General features: G+C 42.9%; 1 protein-coding gene across 1 annotated transcript in view; it reads left to right on the forward strand.

Moving 5' to 3' along the window:
- The window catches only part of PGAM1 (phosphoglycerate mutase 1), a 36,601-nt gene extending 20,163 nt beyond the window's left edge, over positions 1-16,438 (forward strand). Inside the window, exon 4 of the mRNA XM_029610166.1 lies at positions 15,139-16,438. Coding sequence (XP_029466026.1) covers positions 15,139-15,308 — 170 coding nt within the window. The 3' untranslated portion in view covers positions 15,309-16,438. The remainder of the gene's footprint in view (positions 1-15,138) is intronic.
- The last annotated feature ends 489 nt before the right edge of the window (positions 16,439-16,927 follow it).

Here is a 16,927-nt window from a genome sequence, read left to right on the forward strand (position 1 = left end):
AAGCGTGGACTGTCATTGATGGACTATAGTTAGATGCTGACAGTCTCTTCAAAAGGATTTTTAGCTACCTGAAACTATATATACACACTTTTTTAATAATTTGGAAGATTTGAGTTTTTTGTATTTTTCTGCCTTGAAATTTCAGCCAGAGAACAAACAATGAATGAGTTTGAGTTGAACTAAGTGATACTAATTTATTGGATTTAGCAAAGAAGAAATTTTGCCTTTCCTAGCATGTAGCCAGATGGACTCAGGACCAATGGGTTATGCTCCCCTGCCAGCAGATGGAGACTGAGTCAGTTTTCAAAGCTGATGTTACCCTAGATAGACCCCCTGCAGTGACCTCAGCCCTCCAGTATCTCTCTGTCTCCTAGCGGATGTGGATGTGCTTTCCCTACAGAAGCATTGGTGGTATAGCGGGATTGTAGTACTCATTAGAAGAGGAAAATGTCCCTTTAAATTGGAGAAAGATTGAGCCCTGCTCTCCTGCGGTGATACCTTAAGGTCCTTCCCCCAGTTGAGAAATTCTGAGATTCCTCAGCGGTGTGCCTTGGTCCGATAGCTGGTTCCCAGCGTGAACTTTGCTGCTGAAGCAGCTGAAAGGCAGCGGGTGCAGGAAGCAGAGTGTGGTGGTGACAGCCAACACCCTTCCCCCCACAGCCGGAGAAAGTCTTTGTACTCAGCCGATAAGTAAAGAGAGAAGAGGATTCCCCTCCCCTCCCAATTCAGAGATGTGGAAGGGCTTCGGTAAGTCTTTACTCCAGTCTCCTTGCTCGGCGAACCATACTGATGACATTCCTGAACCCGTTGGGGCAAGAGAAGGGGGCTTCCGAGCTGGATGAGTGGCCCCGCAGTGGGCTAGGCCCTGCTTCAGGCTCAGTGGGCACTCCACATGGCAGGTTGCAGCACCACTATCTTGTGCGTGGTTTTGTGAGTTACCGTTTCCCTCCATAGACCGTCGGTACGCACAGTGTGGAATGGTTCTGTGCACACATTGCGCCTAACTTCACGCATACGTTCGCATACGGGCACTTCTACTTACGTGCTCTGGAACAGATCTGTGCGCACTTGATTTTGGGCGCCAGACAACTGAGCACACAGTTACTATTTAGCATGTTCCAGCAGCAAAGAAGCACAAGCAACATTCTCTTTGTGCTGCCTGCTATATTAGGGCTGCACAGTCTGACCTGGAGTCCTACCTATTCCAGCACTGAGGAGGCCCAGGGAGGGTTGGACTCCCAGAACTTTTCCAAGCCAGGCTCCTCCCATTCAGAAGATGGGTCTGCCACGAACTTATCTGGTAGCACCCTGGATCTAAGTAATCCCAGGGCTGGGGTCTACCTCGGGAGAGGGCAATTCAGCTGCACCTACCCCAGTTCCTTTGGGTATGCACCCGGTGGTCTTTTCTTGGGTGGAATTTTTTCAAGGACTTCAAGCCTTCTTACAGGCACAGTCTGTCTCTTCTGCCCCTGTCTGGACCGAACTCCAGCCAGGAAGGCCTCGCTCTCTCAGCCCTATCAGCATGCCTCAAGACATGCCTCATCTCACCAAGGGTATTCCTGACAGCAACCCAGACACCATGGACGATGAAGGGGATGCAGACTCATTGGAGGATGGGGAAATCCCTCCAGGCTTGGAGCTTTCCAGTCCTCTTCTGCTGCATGGGGTGCGGGGCCACTTGAAGCTGGAGATAATACTTTGAAATCATTGGCTCAATGTGCTGTGGTGGTCAAAAAAAGCAAATTGAATGTTAGGAATTATTAGGAAAGGATGGATGAATAAAACAGAGAATGTCATAATGCCTCTGTATATGTCGCACAGTACTCAAGGTGAGACTGCACCTTGAGTACTGTGTGCGATTCTGGTCACAGCATCTCAAAAAAGATATAGTTGCACTAGAAAAAGTACCAAAATGATAAAGGGGGATGGAATGGCTCTCCTGTGAGGAAAGGCTAGAGAAGTTGGAGCTCTTCAGCTTGAAGAGGAGGTGGATAAATGTCTACGATAGCAATCTATAAAATCATGAGAAGACTGGAACAGGTAAATATGAATTGGTTATTTACTCTTTTAGATAATACAAGGACTACGTTACACTCCATGAAGTTAGCATGTAACACATTTAAAACAAATCAGAGAAAATTCTTTTTCACTCAATGCACAATTAAGCTCTGGAATTCATTATTAGAGGATGTGGTTACGGCAGCATAGCTGGGTTTAAAAAAAGGTTTGGACAAGTTCCTAGAGAAGTCCATAAACTGCTATTAATCAAGTAGACTTGATGAATAGCTATTGCTTATTAATAGCATGGGATCTATTTAATGTTTGGGTACTTGCCAGGTACTTGTATCCTGGATTGGCCACTGTTGGAAACATGATACTGGGCTTGATAGACCCTCAGTATGGCAACTTCTTATGTTTTTATGGCTTAGAGGAGATATGAGTGAGGCAAAACAGGTAAATATGATATGGCTAAATAGTACCAAGACTAGAGGATGCTAGCAGGTAGGAGTTTAAAGAAATCGTAGAAAAAAATATATATATTTTTATTTGAAGCACAAATCAAATTGTGAAATTTGTTGCCAGAAGATGTGGTAAAGTCATCTCCAATAGCTGGGTTTAAAAGGGGTGTAGATGAGTTCCTAGAGTAGAAGTCCATAAGGAAAAATGTGGTTCTTACCTGCTAATTTTCTATCCTTGTATTCTACTACACCAGTCCAGACGCATGAATTATGCTCTCCTGCCAGCAGATGGAGCCAGAGAATAATATTGAACTCTCTGTGCTGGCTCAATAAAATACATCCGAGTTTTCCTCTTCCAGACAGCTAACTTTCCTTCCCAATCAGTTTTCAGATAAAGATCCAAGTTTGAAATTTATTATACAAGTAGTTTTTCATTACTTACAATTGTTGCATTCCAAACCTGTAGCCCCCAGGCAAAGATCTTGTAGCTGGAAATAGATAGGAGAGGGGAGAACGGAGTTTCTTGGGATGCAAGGTGAGCGGACAAGAAGGGTTCTGAAGCTGATTAATCTTTAGAATAAAGAGATAAGAAGGAATATAAAGGAGCCAATCGTTTCACAGAGCTTGCAAAGGCTCCTGGCTTTGAAGCTGCATAGTCAAGACTGAAACAGTCCTAGAGAACTGTTAAAGGGAGTTCCTTCACAAGCTGGGGGCAGGGGGGCCAAGGTCCAATAGCAGCTAGTCTAGGACACATGTGACACAGGGGGAGCATGAAGGGCAGACCTTTGAGCCAATAAGGCATTTAGGAAGACTAGAATTAGGTTGACAGGGCATTCAAGCTCTTCCTAGGTGAGAGAAAGCAAAGGGGGGAGGGAACTTCTCTTAAGGGCGAAGGTCCCTTAAAGGCAAGACTGACAGGTTTTTATCATGAGTTAGAAAAAGTGTTTCAATATCAAGAATTCCTGGAAGGGAGGGGCTGCAGTAAACACAGTTAAGCTACAGTATATACAGATACAAACATGTACCCACTGCTGGGGACAGAACACTCCCCTATTTAGGGATCTGTGTAGCCAGCATCAACTAGATATTTTGAAACTTTTCCCATTGAGCAGGGGAATCAACATTCACTGACCTATAGTAACTTCCCACTAAATCAGGAGAAAATTCTAGAACACTAAATGTTCGCCCAAAACTGAAAATCAATAAGCCAAATTAACGTACATGCAGAAACCAGGCTGAGGGATATTCCAGATGTAGGGGTTTCATGGACTGGTCTGGTAGAATTCAAGGAAAGAAAATTCAGGTCACCAGACTTTTTTTCCTTCCGTTTTGTCCCACCAGACCAGTCCAAACATATGAGATATATTCAAGCAATCTGGTGGGATCCTGCCAAACCTGTCTTAAAATCCCACCCCAAAGGCAATGGCATCTCTATTTTGGACATCCAAGCAGTAATGCTTGATGAAAGAACCCAAGGAAGACTAAGTAGCTGCACTGCAGATTTCTTCTGGCAAGCCATGTGACATTCTGCCCAAGAGGTTGCTTGTGTCCTAGTAGAGTGAGCTCTGACCTCTCTAGGTACCACAAACACTTTAGTCACATAATCCAACATAATCGCACCTTGAGCTACCTAGCTGCTGTTACTTTAGATGTGGCTTCACTTTTCTTCTGACCAGAGGAAAAAGATGACCAAGTAATCTAATTTTCTAAAGTCATTTATTGCCTTCGTATATCTGAGCAGTATTTATCACACATCTAGAAGCCAGTGCTCCTTTCTGTCTTCCTTCTGAAAGGCTGGCAAAGAAAATGCCTTACTTGAGTTTAAAAAAAAAAAACCAAAAAAACAAAACAAAAAAAACCCCTCCACCATCTTTGGAAGACTGTGGTTCCCAACCCTGTCCTGAGGATCCCCTAGCCAGTCGGGTTTTCATTATATCCACAGGGGCGGATTTTCAGAGCCCTGCTCGCCGGTGAGCCTATTTTACATAGGCCTACTGGCGCACGCAGAGCCCCGGGACTCGGGTAAGTCCCGGGGTTCTCCGAGGGGGGCGGGCCCGGTCGTCGCGGCGTTTCGGGGGCGTGTCGGCAGCGTTTTGGGGGCGGGTACGGGGGCGTGGCTACGGCCCGGGGCGGTCCGGGGGCGTGGTCGCGGCCCGGCGCGCAACAGGCCCGCTGGCGCGCGGGGATTTACTTCTCCCTCCGGGAGGCGTAAATCCCCGGAGAAAGATAAGGGGGGGGGGTGTAGACAGGGCCGGGCGGGTGGGTTAGGTAGAGGAAGGGAGGGGATGGTGAGGGGAGGGCGTTAGAGGATTCCCTCCAAGGCCGCTCCGATTTCGGAGCGGCCTTGGAGGGAACGGGGGTAGGCTGCGCGGCTCGGCGCGCACCGGCTATACAAAATCGATAGCCTTGCGCGCGCCGATCCAGGATTTTAGCGGATACGTGCGGCTCCGCGCGTATCTACTAAAATCCAGCGTACTTTTGCTGGCGCCTGATGCGCCAGCAAAAGTACGCCTATTCGCGTTTTTTGAAAATCTACCCCACAATGAATATCCATGAGAGAACATTTGCATTCACTGCCTCCATAACATGCAAATGTTCTCCATGCATATTCACTGTGGATATCCTGAAAATTGGGAACCACTGTACTACAGTATATGTAAAGATATTTTTCATCAAAAATGGTTCTCAAACACTCCCCTAGCCAAAAAAATTGTTACTAAGAATGCTACTTTGCATAATAGGTCTTTAACTGATGCCCTTTAATAGGCTCGAACAGTAACCCCATAGGAGGCCAAGAACATGAGATCAAAATTCCAGAAAGCGAAAATTGTTCTCGCTGACACAAATGCTTTACTCCTTTCAATAAATTCAAAAATATCCAGATGAGCTGAAAACACCTCCTGTAACAGCCCTGTAGAACTGACACTTGCAGCAGTGCAGAACTATGAAGGAATTTGGAGCCAGACTTCTGTAATTCCACCTGCAAGAAAATTAAGCTCATCAAGAGCAGCGTGGTAAAGGGTGACACACTTTCCCGTGGATATCGGTCCTCAAAGATCTTCCACACTTGACATAAACCAGAGAGCTGGACCTCTTTTTGCCTGCACTAAGATGGAGATCATAGTCTCTAAATGCCCTCTGTGCCTCAACCATCTCCTCTCTAGAGCCCTGATGGTAAAAAAATAAATAAAATAAAATTGTTTTAACTGAAACTGGACCCTTTCACCCTGACGAAATCTCAGCGGATACTCAACCAAGAGCCTCTTTAGTTCAACATGCTATGGTCTTCTGTGCCAATCCAGAACTACTAGGATGACAAGGCCTCGATGAGCTCCAATCCTTTGTATTACCCTACATTTGACCATGGTGGGAATACATATAGCAGAATGTGACCAGGCCATGGCTGAGACATCATCTACTTCTGACAACTCCTGCCTTGTTATACAGCTGAGGGAGCTGGTGACCTTCACATTCTTTGCAGTCACTAAGAGATCCATGAGTGACACAGTCCACTATCAGCAAAGAAGCAGGATTCATTAATGCCCATTCTCTTGGGTAGTGTTCTGACTTAGAAAATTCATAAGAAATTGCCATGCTGGGTCAGACCAAGGGTCCATCAAGCCCAGCATCCTGTTTCCAACAGAGGCCAAACCCGGCCACAAGAATCTGACAATTACCCAAACACTAAGAAGATCCCATGCTACTGATGCAATTAATAGCAATGGCTGTTCCCTAAGTAAACTTGATTAATAGCCGTTAATGGACTTCTCCAAGAACTTATCCAAACCTTTTTTGAACCCAGCTACACTAACTGCACTAACCACATCCTCTGGCAACAAATTCCAGAGCTTTACTGTGCGTCGAGTGAAAGAATTTTCTCCGATTAGTCTTAAATGTGCTACTTGCTAACTTCATGGAATGCCCCCTAGTCCTTCTATTATTTGAAAGTGTAAATAACCGATTCACAGCTACTCGTTCAAGACCCCTCATGATCTTAAAGACCTCTATCATATCCCCCTCAGCCGTCTCTTCTCCAAGCCGAACAGCCCTAACCTCTTCAGCCTTTCCTCATAGGGGAGCTTTCCATCCCCTTTATCATTTTGGTTGCCATTCTCTGTACCTTCTCCATCGCAACTACATCTTTTTTGAGATACGGTGACCAGAATTGTACACAGTATTCAAGGTGCGGACTCACCATGGAACGATAGAGGCATTATGACATTTTCCGTTTTATTAACCATTCCTTTCCTAATAATTCCTAACATTTTGTTTGCTTTTTTGACTGCTGCAGCACATTGAGCTGACGATTTTAAAGTATTATCCACTATGATGCCTAGATCTTTTTCCTGAGTGGTAGCTCCTAATATGGAACCTAGCATTGTGTAACTACAACAAGGAATACGAGTGAGGTTATCAAATCTGCAGATGATACAAAATTATTCAGAATAGCTAAATCACAAGCGGATTATGATACATTACAGGAGGACCTTGGAAGAGTGGGCATCCAAATGGCAGATGAAATTTAATGTGGACAAGTGCAAGGTGTTGCATATAGGGAAAAATAATCCTTGCTGTAGTTACACGATGCTAGGTTCCATATTAGGAACTACCACCCACCTCGGTCACCTACATATATATATATAGCCTCTTGAACACTTTTAACCTTTGCAGCTGCACCTTTCAGTTTTTTTCTAACTATTTTCCTCATTTTAACAAAGTTTCCCTTTTGAAAGTTTAGTGTTACAGCTGCAGATTTACTTATTGTTCCCCTTCCAGTTATTAGTTTAAATTTGATCATGTTATGATTACTGTTGCCAAGTGGCCCCACCACCGTTACCTCTCATCAAATCCTGCGTTCCACTAAGAATTAAATCTAAAATAGCTCCCTCTCTTGTTGGTTCCTGAACCAATTGCTCCATGAAGCAGTCATTTATTACATCCAGGAACTTTGTCTCTAGCAAGTATTGATATTACATTTACCCAGTCAATATTGGGGTAATTGAAATCTGCAAGGAAAATACGTTGTATCACAGTTTGTTTTTTTATAATGTTGGTGCTATAATTTTTCAAAGTTAATATTTCCACACAATTAATTTATGAAATCGGGACCTTCGTAACACCCGTGGTGCTGCAAGTATGCACTTGTATTTCACACCGTTGAGGGTCCTTTTTAATCATAGATCCATCAGTCCAGCTTTTGCAAAGATATTTTTATACTTTGTTTTTCTTAAAAACTCAAAGAATTGTACTTCCCTTAGTTCTTTGAGACGGTACCGGAGTCAAGGGTCCGAAGTGCACGCATTTTGCGAGCCGCTGCTTCAGGGACGGTTCATACTGACTCACACTGCCCAGCGCACCTCTGAAGATTTCACAAGGTGCTACTGTGGGGAAAACTCTGGATGCTTATATGCCATGAATTTATAGAGGTCCCTTTGGATAATTCTGAAAGTCAAAATACTTTTAGTTGTATAGCCATTAGAGCCTCACTTAATTCACAATTTACAATGTGCACATTCTATAAAAATGTGAAAAACGCCGATCAGTCTTGCTTACCAGACCTGCCACCATTTTTTGATTCGGCATGAAGGCAGCTCACTGACAGAAAACGAGTCTGATTTATAATGGATTCACTGATCTCACCTGATACCAGACTAATCATGATTTGACAGGGAAATCACATGAAATGAAACCATTCGATTTCCTTATTGAGGCCACCCTGGGTGACTGATTTCAAATGATAAATCCATTTTTGTTCACACTGTTTAAGCCGCTTCACTCTCTCCACCTCTCCAGTGCGGGTGTATAATCTCCAAAATCGTCCATTTTATATCATTGAAGTCATGATGACACTCTTTAAAGTGACCTTTAACAACCAAAATCAGAAAAACTGGTGAAATATGTGCTAGAAGTCCAAACAAAATGTAAGAAAATCACATATATTGACGGGAACTTAACAGAATGGGTTCACCCTCATATGTGAGCGCTGGTACATTTACACTGAAACAGTGTTTTAACTTTTATGCACTTATTATGAATGTGCTTGCTCACCTTATATAATCATGGGGTGACCTTTTTTCTGTCACGTTAGTATATACCGCAGTAGTTAGCAGAAAACGTTTTTGTAAAATATTTTGAATATATTATATTAAAGCTTTGACTCTGGTCAAATAAACGGAAGAGACAACTTATCTTTTCCAAAAATGTGAACTAGAGCAAAAAGCACGTCAGCTTTGCTCTGCCAAATGCCCTCTTTAAAGTGAGCAACCAATGATTCTTCAAGCCTGCCCGTATTTAAGCAGCATTTGTGTTCAGTGAGCCGAATACGTACTTGACGTTTAGTGATGCCCACATATGTCAAAGGGCATGGACAAAAAATAGCATAAACAACATATGTGGAGTGGCAGGAGAATTCAGGCAAAGAAATTACTCCGCCCGTTGCTGTGGTAATGTCAGTCTGTGTGGATTTAAGAGGACAACACATGTATCTTATGCATGGTTTTAAAGGCTCCAGACTCTTAAAAGGATTATAGCTACTGGTTTTAACAATGTGGTCTTTAATGTTCCTACCTCTAGAGTATGCTATTCTTAGTGGCTGGTTAAACAAAGGATGGAGAATCCCCCAGTGCCTCCTGATAGCTCTACTGATAGGGGCTGAAGTTAGTGAGTATCTCAATACAATAGTCTGTGGGTTTGAATCCTCCGATGCTTTTTGTAGGAACAAATAATCCCTATTTGCTTATAAGGCTCTTCGATATGCTGTCTTGATTCAGGGCACTGGGTATCCTCGCTGCAGGAAGCGGTTAGCCATATGTTTAGCTTGATTTTTGAACTCACTGCGATCCGTGCACAGTCTTCTCAGTCGGAAAAATTGACAGACTTAAACAGGATGTGGCACTGGACACCTTCGATACCAGCTTACTAGAATTCAAGCAGAATATAGACAAATTTAAAGCTAACGTGAAGATTACTAAGGTCAACAAATTTCGTAGAGATGAACCAGGACCAGAATCCAAAACAGGTCACGTTTAATTTCTCAGATAGCTCATCAGGCAGTGACGATGAACGCCCATTGGGGGACTACCCGTGACCAGCCCAACACAGAGGACAGAACATGAGAGGCAGAAGAAGGGGCAACAGGAATTACCAGAACACAGAATGGAATCGCCCCAGGACCAGATCACAATATGCAGTCAACAACTATTCCATGCAAGGAGGACAGAAAGACTGGATATAAATTCAGCAGTCAAGTTACATCATTGAATTGCTCGAACTAGCATTGAGCAAAAATTACTTCATGTTCGAAGATAAATTTTATTTACAAATATGAGGTACAGCGATGGGTGCCGCGATGGCCCCGGACAGGACAAACATTTTTGTCGCTATGTTTGAAGCACTACATATTCAAGGATGCAGGTGGACCCCATATTTAAAATGTTGGAAAAGATACATTGACGATATTTTTGTTATATGGGAAGGTCCACAATCATTACTCTACGAATTTCATGTTGGTTAAATAACTTGGACTCTTGTCTTAAATTTACTATGAATTTTCATCAGCATCAAGTTTCATACCTGGACATACTGATTTCTAAAGATGGCCAGAGTATTAATACAAGCATGTTTCGGAAGCCTAATGATCACAACAATTTACTACGCCTTGACAGCTTTCATCCGGCTAGTTTTAAAACCAACTTACCAGTTGTCAATTTTTTCGACTGAGAAGACTGTGCACGGATCGCAGTGAGTTCAAAAATCAAGCTAAACATATGGCTAACCGCTTCCTGCAGCGAGGATACCCAGTGCACTGTATCAAGACAGCATATCGAAGAGCCTTATATGCAAATAGGGATTATTTGTTCCTACAAAAAGCATCGGAGGATTCAAACCCACAGACTATTGTATTGAGACACACACTAATGTCAGCCCCTATCAGTAGAGCTATCAGGAGGCACTGGGGGATTCTCCAACAAAACCATCCTTTGTTTAACCAGTCACTAAGAATAGCATACTCTAGAGGTAGGAACATTAAAGACCACATTGTTAAAACCAGTAGCTATAATCCTTCTAAGAGTCTGGAGCCTTTAAAACCATGCACAAGATGCATGTGTTGTGCTCTTAAATCCACATAGATTGACATTACCACAGCAATGGGCAGAGTAATTTCTTTGCCTGAATTCTCCTGTCACTCCACATTTGTTGTTTATGCTATTTTTTGTCCATGCCCTTTGCCATATGTGGGCATCACTAAAGGTCAAGTACGTATTCGGCTCACTGAACACAAATGCTGCTTAAATACGGGCAGGCTTGAAGAACCATTGGTGGCTCACTTTAAAAGAGTGTCATCATGACTTCAGTGATATCAAATGGATAGTTTTGGAGATTATACACCCACACTGGAGAGGGGGAGATAGAGTGAAGCGGCTGAAACAGTGTGAACAAAAATGGATTTATCATTTGAAATCAGTCACCCCGGGTAGCCTCAATAAGGAAATCGAATGGTTTCATTTCATGTGATTTCCCTGTCAAATCATGATTAGTCTGGTATCAGGTGAGATCAGTGAATCCATTATAAATCAGACTCGTTTTCTGTCAGTGAGCTGCCTTCATGTCGAATCAAAAAATGGTGGCAGGTCCGGTAAGCAAGACTGATCGGCGTTTTTCCCATTTTTATAGAATGTGCACACTGTAAATTGTGAATTAAGTGAGGCTCTAATGGTTACACAACTAAAAGTATTTTGACTTTCAGAATTATCCGAAGGGACTTCTATAAATTCATGGCATATAAGCATCCAGAGTTTTCCCCGCAGTAGCACCCTGTGAAATCTTCGGTGGGGTGCTGAGCAGAGTGAGTCAGTATGAACCGTCCCTGAAGCAGCGGCTCGCGAAACGCATGCGTGTTGGACCCTTGACTCCGGTACCATCTCAAAGAACTAAGGGAAGTACAATTCTTTGAGTTTTTAAGAAAAACAAAGTATAAAAATATCTTTGCTTTTAATGGAACCTCTCTGTTGGGATGCCCTAACTCTCCTGTTTCATTAGTATCCTTCAAGGATACATTTCTCCAAACCATGCATTGCTGAGTGACTGTTGGCTTTCCCCCTTGTTCTAGTTTAAAAGCTGCTTTATCTCCTTTTTAAAAGTTAGTGCCAGCAGCCTGGTTCCACTCTGGTTAAGGTGGAGCCCATCCTTTCGGAAAAGTCTCCCCTTTCCCCAAAAGTTTCCCCTGTTCCTTACAAAGCTGAATCCCTCTTCCCTGCACCATCGTCTCATCCACGCATTGAAACTCTGGAGTTCTGCCTGCCTCTGAGGACTTGCGCGTGGAACAGGAAGCATTTCAGAGAATGCCACCCTGGAGGTTCTCAATTTCAGCTTCCTACCTAAAATCCTAAATTTGGCTTCCAGAACCTCTCTCCCACATTTTCCTATGTCGTTGGTGCTCACATGTACCACGACAGCCGGCTCCTCCCCAGCACTGTCTATAATCCTATCTAGGTGACGCGTGAGGTCTGCCACCTTCGCACCAGGCAGGCAAGTTACCAGGCGGTCCTCACGTCCACCAGCCCCCCTGCTATCTACATTTTTCACTCGTACTATATGTGCCATAGGAAAAACAAGTGTTCAGATGCCCCTTTATCGCTCTGAGCAAGAACCCCATTTCAAGAGCAACATGAGGGTTTCTAGTATCACACTGGCAGTTGACATAATCCACTGCTGTGGTTTTGTTGGGAAAACCACATGCAACCTTTCTTTGGACCATTGGCGTGAGCTCTTGCAAGATCTTCCTTATGATTCTTTCCTCCAAATGATTTTATCAGCTACTTTGCCTCCAAAGGCCCAGGGTTGTCTTACCTTGACAGTGATCGCTCCATCTACTTAGTCTGGTATCTGTCCGTACCATTATCTAATGAGGAGATTCCAAAGCCTTTCCCTTTTCCCATATCACTAACCACCAGTCAAACTGTTCCTAACTTTGACCTGCAACGGCAACCTCCTATAAAAATCCAGAGACTGTGCTCTCTATCCACACAGGAGAGCCCTCCGTAGTGGTCTCGTGTGTGCCTGAGCCCATATCACCAGATCCAGTGCTGCCACTATTGATCCTAGACTTTGCGGGTAATTCCAGATTCTGGGAGACCTCCTCTCCAACACTCGCTTGATTTGAGTGCTGAGCATGCCAATTCTCTCTGTGTATTGGAGAGGCAATGAATGCAATTCTATCTCATGCAAATTCATTGTGGATATCCTGAAAACCTGGCTGGCTCAGTGTGCCCCAAGGCAATGGGAATCCTGTGACCATCAAATTCAAAGACTGGCAGACTTGTAGATAAGAGGCAGGGACTCAAAGCAATCTGTTCTCTTTTCTGGGCATTTAACATCAATTTGTTGTCAAGCAACCAGAGAGGAGGAAAACTAGCAGAGATGACACAGGCCCCACAGGAGAGCCTTTCTTCAAGTAGAAGGTGTGATAAAGCAGGACAAATTCTGTGGGGGAAAAAAGGTGAAAGGGAGTGCTGAGCAAAGTAACTCCACCCACCCTGCAGATCCATTGGAGAAAGTCTGGGGCCTTGGGAACAATGTCCTCCCCAAGGCCTGATCTAGATAACTTGGCTTTAGTTGTTGCCAAAAACAGGTCCCTCATCCCACAGGGGAGGATCATGTGTCTAGAAATGTCATGGCCACTAGGCCCCAGAAATGCCCTAGACCTGCCTTCTAGCTTGAGGATATCTCCTGACTTTATCCAGCCTATGCACAGCAGCTCCCACATGCCATGCTGCAATTCCTATGCTCTACTTGAGCTGTCACGTTTACTGAAATAGGCCTCTCCCATGCTCATGCTGCCAAATACCTGTCTATCTCAGCCCACTAGGCCGCTCTCAGGTGTAGTTAAAAAATATGACACCCACTTCTCCCATCCCCTAACCAGCAGGAGAAGTGTCCCAAAAGTCTAATGTGCTGTCAAACTCTCATTACCTTTTCTTGTCATTTCCTTTTTTTTTCCTAAAAACTTTATTGCTCAGTTGGCTCTCAGGGAACCTCTGCCTACCAGACAGTTTACCTTGGCACACTCAACTCCCCTTATCTTCCCTTTTTTTAATGTTAAGCAAGAAGAGGGGTCTATGGAAAAGGAAAGGGAATCACATTATGGCTTTCTTTCTCTCCCTCCTAGCCAATGGGGCAAATGCAGCCACAAGCCCCAGACCCTCCAAAGGAGGAAAGACCCCAAAGCCTAACTCTCCAGGAGCAATTTACAGCTGCACAAGCAAGTCTGCCATCTGAGAGCCAGAGAAATACCATTGATGCTGGCTGTACAGAACCCTAAAGAGGAGAGTTCAACATAGTTGTTCTCTGGTTCCATCTGCTGACAAGAGGGCATAAACCATGCATCTGGACTAGTCTGGGATGAAAAGGAAGCTGCTGTTAGCCAGCTAGACATGGGAAAGTATAGATACCGCTTATCCCTGGGCATGAGGAACAAGGAATTAATCAACTGTTTGGGGTCTGCTGACTACCTCCTAGTGAGCTAGATTGGTAACTCCAGAGACAAATTACTGAGCTTGATGAATGTGTTCTGACCCAGCATGTGGTACGTTTTAAGCTCTTAATGAAGGATCTGCCCTTCTGCCAGGCAGATGGGTAGTGTGTGCAGCCTCTTCTCTATCAAGACAATAAGAGGTGTCTGTATTTTGGAGGTAAAATTGTATAAAAAAAAAATGCAGAGAACTCAAGGAGGTAAAACTGGTTTTGATGGTGGCATTTTATATTAATATAAATAAAACAAATGTAATATTTTCTGAGTAGCTAATTGCTAGAGCTGCTGATTGACTTTGCATAGATCAAACAATTAGTGAGTGGCTGATTGACTGGTTTAACATTTTTGAATGTGAGAAATTTGTCAGAAGCTATTGTTTGGGTCACTGCTTGTGTTGACAAGATAATTACATTTTTTTGATATTCCCCCTATATTGAATTTGGAGTTCTGCTATTATACACAAAAACTGGACATTTTTTGACGTTAAAGTTTTTTTGTTTGTTTGTTTTTAAATATCTGTGATGGCTTTTTACCCGAACTCAATGCTTGGTGTTTCTTTGTGTTGACTGGGGTGGAGGGGCCAGAGGTTTTCCCTTTTATAAGAAATTATCATTCTTTTTATTCCAGTGACTTCTTTTGGCTTTTTTTTTTTTTTTAAACATTTTTTGATGCTTCCACCAGTCAACTTCTAGGCAATTGGAGACAAATCAGTCAAGCAGAGTGTAACTATCATATTATGAACCATTATACCTTAGCTTGATTTTTGTTTTGTGGTGAAAAAGATCAATAGAGCAGTATGTTTTGCACGCTGAGCTGTTCAGGTTGGCCCAGGTTTCCTGCTTCATTAGCGTTCATAAAGTTACTAAATTATCAAAGGACAGGGAAAGCTGTATTAGACTCAGCAGCAGCAGGCATCATGCCATTATGAACCAAAGAGCAATTGGATGCATCAAAAAGCACATTAGCATACAGATCACTTCTATGTAAAATGTATATGTATGGTCTGTTTATAGTTTAATGACCTTAGAAGGGTGAAGTTAAAGTTATCAAATTGTTCCTGTGATATTGAATAAAGTTCCTGCCAAAGAGAATTAGACTGAATAGAATGCCATCAGATAGGCTTTCAATTTCCTGTTTTGAATTTTATAGGTATGTCAGAAAAGGATATCATGGAACTCAACCTGCCCACTGGCATCCCCATTGTTTATGAGCTGGACAAGAACCTCAAACCCATCAAGCCCATGCAGTTTCTGGGGGATGAAGAGACCGTCCGCAAGGCCATGGAGGCTGTGGCTGCTCAAGGCAAAGCAAAGAAGTGATTAATATTCATTAGAAAAAGAGAGTGCTTTAGACAGCAACCCCGTCTCATCCTCTCCATATACCTACTACTGTATGCTTAGGAACTCTGAAATATGGCTGTCAGTAAGACTGGAAAAGTAACTTAGCACCTAGTATTGAATAAATAAACCTTGTTTAATCAAAATAAATACATAACATGGAGATGGAGAGAATAAATGGACTAGCACCTTTTACATCATTCCAAAATGGTTGCATTGCCTTTCAAGATAGTAGTAGTCAGTTGGATTAAAGCTTCACTGTTTCTTACAGGTAGGTTTACAAAAATGTGGATTCCAGTTGCACTAGGATAGAAGCTGTCAGACTCACGGAGTAGCTGACTGAGATGCTGCTAAATGTGTGGAACACTGGGGGCTCTAAGGGTATCATTCTTTCCCAGGATGCAATCCAATTCCTTTCCTTCTTGGCCGTGAATCACAGCTGCTTTTCTCACCAAAGCAGCAGTATTTTCACTTTGTATGGTTGAGGGCATTTCAGTTTTTGTAACTACACATCAAAGTTTCCTTTCCTGGCTCTTTCTAGCAGCTCAGGATTATCTCTGTGAAGGGCATTTTTTAATACTTTGAGTGGTAAGCATTCCATATTTTGTTTTGATGCCTACTTGTACTCTTTAAGTTTACTTAAAGGACAATTTGTGTTCCAGCCTTATGCCTGGAGTCCAGTAAGTACAAATATCTTTTTTTTAAACAAAATATACTGTAATTTCTGATTTTTTTTATTTAATGTATACCTTGTAACATAAAACGTTATGGATGCTAAGTGAGATTATTTCTGACAGGAACTTGCACGTCTGACCTATATTTGAGAATTCCTATGAGCTGCTGGAACCACAATATATTCTTCCTCATCCTCACTGTATTGTGCCAGTGAAATGCGTTAAGATACATTACACGTCTGTGTGTACATGTGGTGTTTCACTGTGGGTCAGGCCTCTGCCCTTCAGTGGAACTAGTTCTCTTGCTCTTTGCCTGTATGTTTGCCTCTGTAGTAAAGACACAACTTTGCACTTGATTTACTGTACTTGTATTATGATACATATTACTTTTCTTCATTTTTTAAACCCCATATCAATAAAGGAGTGATGTGCAATGAACACAGTTTACTGATATTTTTTCAACTCTTTTAGTGATCTTGCAACAGTTGAGAAATGATCAAGTTCAAAGTATCACCTTATAACTTTGTTCATTTAAGCACTTATTCATGATACCCTATGTGAATGATAGGAAAATTGGTTCTTACCTGATCATTTTCATTCCTGTAGTACCACGGATCAGTCCAGACTCCTGGGTTTTGCCTCCCCTCCAGCAGATGGAGACAGAAGTTTTCACAAACTCTGCCCTATACCATGAGGTGCCACCCACATCCGACAGTATTTCTCAGTAACAAAGAGAATGGATTAAAACCTATCTAACAAAATAACTTCGAACTCCAAACTGGCTCACTAAACCCCAAAAGGGAACAGAACCCAGATAAAACACTGTGAACAAATTGATCTGCAGAACTGAAATAGAACATACTGCATTAGCGGACTCTCCATTGCCTTGATGCGGACAATGGGTGGGACTCTGGACTCATACGTGGT

Source organism: Rhinatrema bivittatum, chromosome 7 (assembly GCF_901001135.1).
Source record: "Rhinatrema bivittatum chromosome 7, aRhiBiv1.1, whole genome shotgun sequence".
In the NCBI taxonomy this organism is placed as follows: domain Eukaryota; kingdom Metazoa; phylum Chordata; class Amphibia; order Gymnophiona; family Rhinatrematidae; genus Rhinatrema; species Rhinatrema bivittatum.